This window comes from Montipora foliosa, chromosome 13 (assembly GCF_036669935.1).
Source record: "Montipora foliosa isolate CH-2021 chromosome 13, ASM3666993v2, whole genome shotgun sequence".
NCBI classification, from domain to species: Eukaryota; Metazoa; Cnidaria; class Anthozoa; order Scleractinia; family Acroporidae; genus Montipora; species Montipora foliosa.
The window spans coordinates 22,829,891-22,842,390 of NC_090881.1; the positions used below are offsets into that span (position 1 = coordinate 22,829,891).

The 12,500-nt window shown below is 38.9% G+C and overlaps 1 protein-coding gene across 1 annotated transcript in view; it reads right to left on the bottom strand.

Annotated features, from left to right (window-relative positions):
• The window catches only part of LOC137982585 (collagen alpha-1(IV) chain-like), a 75,451-nt gene that overhangs the window by 21,059 nt on the left and 41,892 nt on the right, over window positions 1-12,500 (bottom strand). Inside the window, exons 25-27 of the mRNA XM_068829698.1 lie at window positions 9,002-9,235; window positions 3,680-3,784; window positions 2,302-2,571 (exon numbers count right to left, since the gene is read on the bottom strand). Of these exons, the coding sequence (XP_068685799.1) occupies window positions 2,302-2,571; window positions 3,680-3,784; window positions 9,002-9,235 (609 nt within the window). The remainder of the gene's footprint in view (window positions 1-2,301; window positions 2,572-3,679; window positions 3,785-9,001; window positions 9,236-12,500) is intronic.

Sequence of the window (12,500 nt, forward strand, 5' to 3'; positions counted from 1 at the left end):
CAGCTTGCATTTTCATTTAAAATATGATTTCAAGAAAAAGAACAAAGAAAATAACTTTGTGACTTTTAGCACATAGACAACTACATGTAAATAATGTCGTAGTTTTTATTTTGACATTGTTTTTCCACAATTTGCATTGGTGTTTGCGCATTACTGCGTTTCAGTATTAAAGTAATGTACATATTTTGAAGTGCAGGTGATAGAGGAAATTGGGAGGTCTTTGTCACCCTTATCTGGACAACTTAAGCAACTGTCTCTTATAGTAGTCAGCTGGAAAATTAACGTGGCTCCCGTTGGAGCCACCTTACTACTATAACACACAATTGCTCAAATTGTCCAGGTAAGTGTGAGGATCACGTCTCCATTTCGTCTTTAACCCGCACTTCAAAATGTATACATTTCTTTTACTCATTAAAGGGCCCATAACCCCAAAATATTTTTTTCGCTAAAATGAATCTTTGCACCTGTTTGAAACACATTGTGGCCATTTTTTCCTTTTTCTAACAAATCCTGCCATTTTATAGGCTTCGTAAGTTGCAAAAATCCAAGAATCTTTTGTTCACGACCGAGTCAGAAGGGGAGTGGGTCTATTCCTGTTTTGACGTCACAAACTGATTTACATGTCATTAACTCTTTGTAAAAATGCATGCAAAGTAGACTGTGACGTCAAAACAGGAATAGACCCACTCCCCTTCTGACTCGGTCGTGAACAAAAGATGCTTGGATTTTAGCAACTTTCGAAGCCTATAAAATGGCAGGATTTCTTAGAAAAAGGAAAAAATGGCCGCATGCACAGGTGCAAAGATTCACTTTAGCGAAAAAAACATTTTGGGGTTATGGGCACTTTAAGTCCTTGATGCGAATAAATGAGCCAAGAATATTGACCAGCTCCTAACTGTGTAGCTTCATAGCTCAGTTGCTAGAGTACTGCACCGGCATCGCAGAAGTCATGGGTTTGAATCCCGTTGTCCAGAGCCACCTGAATTTTTCAGGTGACTACTATTTGAGACAATTGCTTAAAGTGGTACTATGATCAAAAAATCATTTCCTTTTTTTCTTCAGATTTTGAAAGCGTGTTTGCTTAACACCTAACTGGAAAAATTTTGAGCTTTGAGTTTTATCCAAAGGCTGTTTATTTTGAGTGTAAGTTTTGGATTTCACGGTCCGCCATTACTCACGTTCAAAACTGGCCAATTGGACCTCAGAGGGTTGGATCTAGAGAAAATGACGTCATTTACTCACTAACTTAAAATTTCAGCGTGTAAACGCAATTTATTACATATGCAAAACACGGGTTTAAAAGTCTGAAAGCCCGAAACTCCCGTGCTGCATATTAATTCGGCCGCGCTTAACCCTTTAAGCCCCGAGGGGTTCCCCATTGAAGAGTAAAATCTATAAGTGCCATTTGGCACTATCGGGGCTGAAAGGGTTAAACTAGTGAGTCTTTGATGTCATTTTCTCCTCGACCCAGCTCTCTCAAGATTTTAAAGTTAGTAATGGCGGACCAATAAATAAGAAAATTCCGGTTAAAATAAACAGGTGTCTTTTTAAAATCAGAACTTAAAACTTTTCTCAGTTAGTGTTTAGTTAACATAGTTTTGAAATCCAAAGAAAAAAAAGAATTGTTTTTTTGGTCGTAGTACCACTTTAAATTGTCCAGATAAGTGCAAGGATCACTTCTCCATTTCCTGCATTTCAGTATGTGTCAAATGTGTGAACAACACTCATTCTAACTGCGAGGTCCATAGACTGATTGCTGATGCTTCCTAAGACAGACTGCAGTAGATTACCAGACTGCAGTAGATTACCAGGGATTAAGAATCTAACACCAGGGCCCGGTTGTTCAAAAGCCGATTAACGCTAATCCCAGATTAAAGATTAACCAAGGAGTTTATTTTTCTACTCCCAAATGCTGTTCAATTCTGATATTCGGCAAAAATTTATATTAGAAGAAGTTAATCTCGAAAATCAAAAATGAACAAAAGACACTTTCACCAAAAAGTAGAAAACATGAAACAAAAGTTAACGCTAATCCTGGATTAAGTTAATCGGCTTTCGAACAACCGGGCCCAGACGATTTTACTCATCAATATTGGGAGGGGAGGTGGTTTAGGAGCCAGTGGGTTAATAACAAATTTAGACTCATCTAAAGATTGCTTGATCATCGGAAATGCTGCCTTGATAGAGACGTAGAAAACGTCTGGTTATACACTCCTAACATTTTCTATTTTATTCTATTTTACAAGAGCTTACACCAAGTGAAGAGCAGTCAGTCCCCACAACTTAATGCTTCACACATACCTGGTTCTCCCTTGGGACCTGAATCACCGGCTGGTCCTTCCTTTCCTCTGTCACCTTTTTCACCCCGTCCCCCTGGGATTCCAGGGATCCCTTTCTCTCCAATATCTCCCGGTTCTCCCTTGACGCCTTTGGGTCCTAGTTCACCAGCAGTGCCTTTATCACCAGCAATGCCTTGATCTCCTTTGGCTCCCGCTGGGCCAGGTTCACCATCACGTCCCTTAGGTCCTTCTTCTCCAGCTGCTCCTGGTTCTCCTGGTTGTCCTGGGCGACCTTTTTTACAAAAGTTACAGAAATGTAGCATTTATAGAGAGCAATTTGGCAGATTGTTGTACTGCAAAAATTGTAGCCATGGATGAAGTCTGAAGTCTTACATAATTAGGAGGGTTCCCTGGTGCATCAAGATAAGGACTTGTGATATAAATGGTCCCCGATCCTTCCACCAGAGACTGCCCCCCCCCCACTTTTCTCAAAAAGACCCATCTATTCCAGCAGTTGCTTCCAAGGAAGGGGAAATACGGTCCCCCCCCCCCCTCTTACTGGAGACTACATCCCCTTCTCCTTTATAAGATTGGGTGAGTATGGCATTTTTCCTTGTAAAACGTTACTTTCCTTCCTTGCTCAAGATCACCAATAGGTTCTACACTACACTATTATGCAAGAACCAATCCCAGTGTTCTTAAAAGGATGTCCATCGGCAAAAGGACAGTAATAATACCTAGATGTCCATTCCGACTCCAGATGTCATCACAACAGTTTGCAAAAACAATGTGTTAATGACCTATCAAATTACCAGAGATTAAAGTACATTCATCCACAGTTTTTGCTCAATACTGGATACAATAAAGAGCAACATAGGCTATTTTACACATGTGAATAACATTATAGAAATATCTTTCAGTTTGTACATACTGTATCACATTTTTGAAGACAGGAAGGTTTATAAGTTGATTCATTAAAATGGTCATTAAAAACACCACAACTGCAATTGCTCATACCAGGGGCACATTTGGAGGGGGAGCAAGGTGGCTTCTTGAGGATTTAAAATGATCTTATAATCTTTCATCAAAAATGGTCCTAGAATACTGTAAACAGTATCTCACAAAAATCAATTTCCACTGCTGTTGCATCTATTGGGGTATGGAAGAGGAAGGCGTTGATTACAATTTCTTCTGCTGCCCTTTTCTAATTTTCTTGATCTGCCCTAGCACTGAAGTTTTGGTTCCTTCTGCAGGTACCAGAGCACAGACTACGTAAGACAAAGGAAACAAAAGACAGAAAACAAAACAACCCCAGATAAAGATTAATTCTAAGAGACCAAAAATACAATGCTTTCTTGTACATGCAGATGGACCCCAAGTTTTGTGAAATTTGGCCTTACCGGGAGGTCCATGGGTTCCGTTTTCTCCACGTGGCCCAGTAACAGAGTCTCCTTTCATTCCAGGTTCCCCTTTTGTGCCTCGAGGGCCAGGCGAGCCTCGATCACCTGATGAGTGACAAATGATTATGAGTTAAAAGGAGAGGAAATATAAGCCCATGTTAGTTACAAAGCAAGCAATGGGCATGGGCAAAGACAAAAAGAGAACTATCACATTATCACATTGGCACCACTTATAAGGACATGCAGGCTTTAATAAAACCAGGGTTAATTTACATGCACAGCTTCCACTGTGCATTACAAACTATGATAGTATTTTTTTGGGGTCTTGTAATTTTTTGAAAAAGTGACACATGTAAAGCAACAAAAGAGGGCAAAGGCAACGACAAAGTCATCTCGAGTGTTGTAACCACTCTAAGACAATTTATCCAAAAATGAAGTTGCCATGAAGAAAGGGCTTAAGATATTCTCACAGGCTGAGGTTCTCACCAAAATCACATGAGTTCTGTTACTTCATTTTGTTGTTTACTGACGATGGCAAAGAAATGTCTGTAAGGGGTAGTGTCATGCTATTTTAGTCAAAATTAAAAACAATAAAAGATGTCTTTGAATCAATGAAAACCAAAAAATAATTCTGTAGTTTTGTTGCCAATGGCAATTGAAGTGCTCTGAAGCTATTCTCAGTTTTCACATGACGTCATGGCTGCCATGTTGGAGCCCTTAAACAAAGAAACGGCAGCCATGTTGGAGCCCCGACCAAATCCTCCGGTAATTTAACTCAGTATTATTATGCAAACGTTTTCTTTTGTTTCCCTTGAAAAACATGGTTGTTGATCACGTGAGTGAAAACCAACAATATTTTGCTAAATGCAGCAAAGGATGGAAGGGATGGAAATGCATTGAAAAATTGGCCAGTTTTTCAAGTTTGGAGACATTGTCCTCTGAAATTTGCCAAAAGTTAAAAATATGGATAGCTCTTAAATTTCTGCCATATTATATTTCTTATCATCTCAGTGAGGTGTCAGGAATGTCAAGCGTGTGAGCTAGAGCACTAACTTAGATTTTTACCCAGTTCTGACCTAAAAACAGTAAATTTAGCATGACAGTGCCCCTTAACGTGCTACTATGGCAAAATTCTTATCTTTCCTATCATAAGCTGTTCAAAGACATAAAACATGTAGTCTGTATGAGAAGAAGAAGAATGCTGTTGACTATTTTCAAATATCTCTTTTTGTTCCAGAGATATTCAAGTTTTCAAAATATGCAAATTAGCCAAGAGATGACGTCATAAACTCAATCAAACTATAATCAACTACAGTAAGGGGCCCAGTTCTCGGCCACTTTTTGTTCAATGTTTATTTTTTGCGCCACAAATGAATCTGAATAAAAAGCAATTGCTTCCAAAGGTAGCTTGATTCCTTGCCTTTCGTCCTGCCGAGTTTTGAGTTTACATCTACTATATACCGTGAGCAAGTCCAGGTGACAAGAAGGTGGGTGAATTTGGTTTCCACGAAAACGTGTTTGTTTACGGCTACTCTAATTACATGGTCTAATTCAAGTTTATATTTTATCCGTATAGGAGACCCAAATGACCCAATTCTTGGCATAGAGAATGTAGAGTGATAATTTAAAGCTTTCAGTTAAATATAAACTTTTCCTGGCCTATTTTATTCTTCGACCTAAATTCACTCCTCAACATTTCCTTGGTACTTTTGCGTATTTGCCTATTCTCGGCCACCCTGCTCGCCGTCGACAACACTAAAAACCGCTCATAGTTTTGTATGGATTTTTCTTGTCAAATCATTTGTAAAAGTAAAGCTGTAATGGGGTGGCATGTTCTGACAGTAGATAGGAATTAAAACTATGAGTTCTGACTTACTGGACCCCGTTTTGAAATACCCAACTCTTTTTTTAGCCTCGCTTGCCATGGAGCAATTAAGAGAAAAACTAGGTGTGCAAAAAACTTCCTTTTCTAACATGAAACAAAGCTCGTTAAGGATACTTTGTAGTCGAAATATCAAACACAAGCCTTATTAGTGACTTAACAACAAAAATTGGTGATAAAGCGTTGCTTATTCTGATGAATCGAGCGCACTCTTTTGTGGCCGAGAACTGGGCCATGCTGGCCAATAACTGGGCCCACGAACGACACGTCCATTTTCGTTATTACTCGAGAGAAAACAGGGTTGAGCAGTCGATAGCTTTACATGTGTAAACTGAATGCTGAAGCTTAGTTGTCTTTGAAATTACAAGTCCTTCCAGCTATTCCAAGGTAAGAAATACAAGTTTACGTTTTTTGTGGCCGAGAACTGGGCCCCATACTGTATGATGGAAAAAGATATCCCAGCCAATTTGTATCAGAAATGCTTGATTCTTTGCAGTAAGATTCTAGAAGATGTGTTCCACAATATGAGAATACCAGTTTTGTTACCATGGCAACAAACTGGGTTCCAGAACCCCTGATATTAATGGCTTTGCTGGCCACCTTTAGAGTGCTATTTTGATATTTGCCAATGGTGCCTTATCTGCACAATCATGCAAGCATACAAACACGCTAGGTCGAGTTTGTTGCTTTGCTAAATGTTTTTCTAGCTTATGATCACCAAAAATATTGAATCAGGTTGAAATGGAATGGAAAAGAGTGAGTTGCCATGGGAACCATTAGCCTACCAAGTTTCAATGGTCTCTGCTGCAAATTGACCGAGATAGCTCTATTTATATACTTGATTTGATATTGGGTTGAGTGAATGATGTCATCAGCAATCTCATTTGTATCTATTTACTACTCCTCTATTATTGCCGAAAACAAAGGAAATCAGAAAGTTCTTTTTAAGACCATTGACCAGTTACTTCAAAGGAAACAAGAACCCCGTTTTCCTACATCAACATCGAGTGAACAACTTGTTAACGAATTTGCTGCCTTTTTTCATGAGAAGATATCTAAGATGCGGTGTAATTTGTCTCATGATTCAGAATCTATAATTAACCCACTACCTGACCTCCTCTGCTGTCAATCGGGATTTACAGATTTTTGTACTGTGAATACTGATGAAATCAGAAAATATTTAGTTTCATCTGGCGTTAAGACCTGTGATCTAGATCCGTTACCCTCCATCTTACTACGGGAATGTCTAGATACATTGTTACCTGTCATTACAAGAATCGTCAACCTGTCACTGGCAACGGGAAACGTACCGCGCCACTTTAAAGATGCAATGGTGAGACCCAAGCTTAAAAAGGACTCTCTCAACCATCAACTGTTCTCTCATTTTCGACCTATCTCTAATTTGAAACTGTTGTCTAAGGTCACCGAGAAAGCTGTAGCCTGCCAACTTACTGACTACCTAAATGCTAATGGACTTCAAGAAAGATTACAATCTGCCTATAAAGTGGCTCATAGTACGGAAACCGCTCTCTTAAAAGTGCAGTCAGATATTTTTAATGCAATTGATAAAAAGGAAAGTGTTCTTCTCTTATTACTTGACTTATCAGCCGCTTTTGACACGGTCGACCATGTCATCTTGTTAAGTCGACTAAACACTCGATATGGCATCAAGGGAAATGCTCTCCATTGGTTTGCATCCTATCTAAAGGATCGCAGACAGTTTATCCAAGTGGAAAATACCAGATCATCCTTTGTTGAGCTGCAATGGGGAGTGCCGCAAGGATCAGTACTGGGTCCAATTCTTTACACCTTATATACGGCCCCCCTTGGTGACATAATTCGCAAACATGGCCTTCAGTTCCATCTGTATGCTGATGACTGCCAAATTTATGTGTCATTTAAGTCAGGTTGTATTGAAGAATCTGCTGCTCTGTTGAAAATGGAGGCCTGTGCAAAAGAGATCTATGGATGGATGGCATGTAATAAGCTTAAACTCAATCGCGATAAGACTGAATTTTTAGTTATACATGCCAAACACCGCCCGCGCCCACCAATATGTGATATCAAAATAGCTGGTATTAGGGTAGTTTCAACTGAGTCAGCTAGAAATATAGGAGTAATGTTTAATGATGTTATGAATCATGAGCATCAAGTTCAAAATATTTGTAAAGTAGCTTTCTTTCATATACGCAATCTATCTAAAATCAGGAAATGTCTCACTCAGAAAGATACCGAAACGTTAGTTCATGCTTTTGTAACATCCAAGCTGGAAATTGCAATTCATTGCTGGCTGAGCTGCCACAATATTTATTAGATAAGGTTCAGCGGGTACAAAATGCTGCGGCGCGTCTCGTCTCCTGCACTCGCAAATATGACCGAATTACGCCAGTCCTTAAAGAGCTTCACTGGCTACCTGTAAAACAACGTATAATTTTTAAAATATTACTGTTTACTTATAAGGCCCTGAATGCTTTAGCACCACTATACATATCTGATCTTCTAGTACAATATAAACCACCTAGAGCTTTGCGTTCTTCTGATAGGAAACTGTTGCAAGTTCCTCATTTCAAGCTTAAGACTTAGGGAGGCAGATCGTTTAGTTATATAGCTCCATATTTGTGGAACCAGCTTCCAGACGCCATACGGCAAGCACCGTCGCTTGCAACATTTAAATCCAAACTGAAGACTTATCTGTTTGATAAAGTTTTTAATTAGTTCTTAGGTTTTGTTTGCTTAATACTTTAGTCTTTTTTAGTCTTTTTTATCTTATTTCTCTATTTACATAGCTGTACAGCGCTCTGAACTCTAGCATGGGCGCTATAAAAGTCTTATATATTATTATTATTATTATTATTATTTTACACATTTTTCAAACTTAAATATCTCTGGAACCAATGCAGATATTTCCAAACAGTAAACAGAGTTTTTTTTTATCTTTCCTGGAATTCTATATAATAAAACTAAAAATTCAAGGGATAAGAATTTGATCACAGTAGCACTTTAAGATGTAAAATACCGGTACACATGAAGAACATCCAAAGCTTGAGTTCATCCAAATTGAATACCCTGGTTTGAGATGGTTTTGCAGATATATCCAGAAATCCCCTTAATTAGATGCACACAGATTTTAATAAGCATCACAAAGTGTACCCTTGTTCTTTTCCCTAACTTCAACATCACTCGTGTCTCAGAATACAGTGTTGCCTAAACGTTGCTGCTCAAGTAAGGAAAAACAGCTGCATTTACCTTACACTAAAAATAATGCTAACCTTTACCCCTTAACTTATTGATGGAAATAGGAAGCAAAGGCTTCGTTTAGGGACACTACATTTGGGCGTGCATCTAATTAGGTGGATTTCTGGACACAATAATAATTATTATAGTTTTGCTGCTGTTGAGGTCTTTTTTCTTAGGCTCCTTGTTACATTGTAACACTGTACCTGTAACTCCAATTGGACCCACGTCTCCTTTTTCCCCTTTTTCTCCTGGTGTGCCATCCCTACCAGAATCTCCTTTATCTCCTTGCTCTCCTCGTTGTCCGTTGGCACCTGGCATCCCAGGTTGACCAGCCCTACCAGGGAATCCATCATTTCCTTTAGGACCCTGTACACCTTGAACACCTTTTGGGCCAGGGGGTCCCCTTGGGCCAGTTGGACCCGCGACTCCTTTATCTCCTGTTTAAGGGCAATGTTCACAAGAGTTAGTAAACATAAAATTCACTCAATAGACTTGAGAGGCTGCAAAGAACAGTTCCTCAAATCATGTTATGTTGGCCCAAGAACTTCACATGGAAGCTTCAAAGAGAGGTAGAAATCTTGTCTTGGGCATTAGAGAAGAGGGGGGAAGGGGAGGGGAGGACACATCAAAGAGTGGATGTGGAATGGAATGGATAAAAGATGCTATGGAACTGGCGTGAGGTCAAGTTCAATTTTTTACATGTTTATGGACCGAGCCTGAAAGGCAAAGTCCATTACAAAAAAGGAATAAGACCAATAGTTATAGAGCGAGTTTCAATTGAGTGTCGTAAAACCAAAACCAAAGTAATTACTTTGGCCAATCAAAAAGGACTGAGACAATCCGGCAAACCAATCAAAACTCGAAGTAATTACACGTAGCCGACACAAAGCGCGGGAAAATGTGCACACGTGAGCCACGATTGGTTTTGGTTTCACTTCTGATTGGTTGAAAAAAGGGTGCGAGAACTTTGAACCAATCACTGAGTGAAGTAATCATAAACCAAAGTAATTATCTAATTACTTTTAACACTCAATTGAAAACCGCTCTATCCCCAATATGGACAGAACAGGTTTTTATTTTATTGGCTCTCTTGCACAGGGTTTCCTATTTCCCAAGTCTTGCCTTTTTGCCTGTTTCTGTTAATGGTTCTTGAAAGTAAAATTTGTACTGGAACTCTTAGACTAACTTAAAAAAAATTTTCTTGTACCGGTATTTTTCTTTTCATGAGACAATGATTAACATATATCAAATAAAAGGTGTTACAAATGAACCCACTGGGAACTCAGAAAAATCCGAGCCCCAGATGGGGTTCAATACCCACATTTCACCTTTGCTCACCATAGAGTCTCCAGTAGCTCAGTGGTTAGAGCATCCGTACTAGATCACGGAGGGTCGTGGGTTCAAATCCCATCTGGGGCTCGGATTTTTCCAAGTTCCCAGTGAGTTCATTTGTAACATCTTGTATTTGATATATGTTTTCTTTTTATGTCCAAGAAAATGGAAACAGAAAATGGGAACAGTTTGTCAAGAATATTGCAAATTCGGGCCACTCAGAGAACCAATCAGAATTCTCCTTTTCATCTCAGACCAGTTTGCACATATAATAAATAGTAGAAAAGTTTCAATAATTTTGCAGGAAAAATTTCAGCGAACTTTTTCTCTGTTCTGTGATGAAATAATAGACACCTATGGCCATGTAGAGGAATGGATAAAAGCGCAGTTTCTTTTCAAATGTCATCAGGAATGTGACACTTTAACCCTAGTCCTTTCTCTTCGTGGACAAACGTCATCATAGATCTTAATGTCCCAAAAGTATTTTTTCTTACTTGTAAATCTAGAAAATCAATTCTCTGTTTTCTGATATATTGTCCAGTTTGCTCAAAACAAGGAGGCATGGCACAGCATTGTTGTTGGGATGCTTGCTGGCATCCTCTGGTGCTATGGACAAGCCAAGAGAGGGTCTCAAAGTCTTCCTGCTTTGTGACGTATTTCCAACTTATTTCTTACATGCCTTTCTTTTATACAAAATTATACAACTTCAGAAAAAAAGTCCCATACTGAATCTTAAAATGTCAGAGCAAACCTCAAAATGCAGAAACGCTTAATAAATATCAGAATGATGTCCAGTCTTTGATAAACGACAAAGCACCCACAGAATGCATGTGTGCAATGCAGCACAATAATTAAAAATTATTCACCGATATTCACCGAGGGGTGGCTCAAAAATGAAGTCCCTAAGACCGTAAGACCTTGAAAACTCGAAAAAAGTAACCCAAAACCCTCAATTTGGCTAGCCCTAGTGTAGGTCTTAAGTTGGTTTTTAAGCCTAGAGTGTCACAGGGCCAATAGATCGTTTTCACTGTTACGCAATAAAAAAATAAATCGAAAACCATCCAGTGAAAAAAGGCAAGAATTCGTGATGTTGTAGAAGATAAATGAAGAAGAAACTTCTCCAAGTTTTAGGCCTGTGCGTTTCCCCAAACTTCAGATATTCGTCGAAATGTTTCGCAGAAATTTACAGAGCCTAGTATGAAAACGCCATGTTGGTGCACATCTGTGGTGCAGCAATATGGCAGCCGGAAAATAGTGTCAACATCTGTTACTTACTTTGGCTATCTAGGCGAGTGATCATCTGTACTGAACAAACAGCTATTTACCTAAGCGCTTTTCCTAATGCTTTAAATTCTAAAAAGGCTCAAAACCATGAGATAAATATATTATTTCCCAAAAAACTCGATAGTCGCCTCGTGTCACGCACCGCTATAACTCAGAAATTTAAAATCCTCTGGTTTCCAAACGAAGCACGCTATTGAGCTTTAAAATTGCAAATGGATACAAATTTACCGCCTCTTATGCCTGATGAGGATAAAAACTTTCGTGGCTCTTTAGAAATGATGACGTCACGTGAAAACGATCCATATATACATCCGACAGGAAATGAAGATGTCCGGCCACACGTGGGGCGTGGTTACTCAGTTACATATGGCAGATCACCCAGCTTCCACTTTGAAACAAGTTGTAGCGAACGAAGGACTTGAACTTCCGCTTGCGGTAACTCAAAAAGCCAACTTTAGACCTTAGTGTTAGCCAAATTGAGGTTTTTGGAGTCTTTCAAACAATTATTTCTAAATTGTCTTTCATGTAAACAAATAGCATGTGGCCATTTTGAAAAAAACGTTATGGTGATTATCACATAATAATCACCTGAAGCGCAACCAATCAGTGCAGAGAATTTTTAATAATCACCTGTGTAATTATAATAATTAACCACTATTCACCGAAGCAGAGGTGGCTGGTGGTGGATACTATAGCCACCGACACTGAGGTGAATAGTAACTATTTAGTATATACTAAAACAGTTAGATAATACCAGAAACCCATAAGGGTTAAGTACCATATTTGGAACAACAAGAGCGAGGGGTTTCCAAATATGGTACTTAGCACTGAAACATTCAACCAATCAGTTCGCACTGAATACTCGGAAGCTGTGAACGCGCGTTACACGTTTCAACCCTTATGGGTTTCTGATAACACAGCACAAAAATACTATTTTAACTCTTTTTTTTCCTGCAAATATTACAACATTTTGGGGCACAAATTCTGCGAGAACTGCTCAGAGGTGAATAGCAAATGATATTTAGAAAACAGTCCTAAGAAAATGAGCACACTGATTAGTTAAAAATCGTGTTTCTATTGACTCGA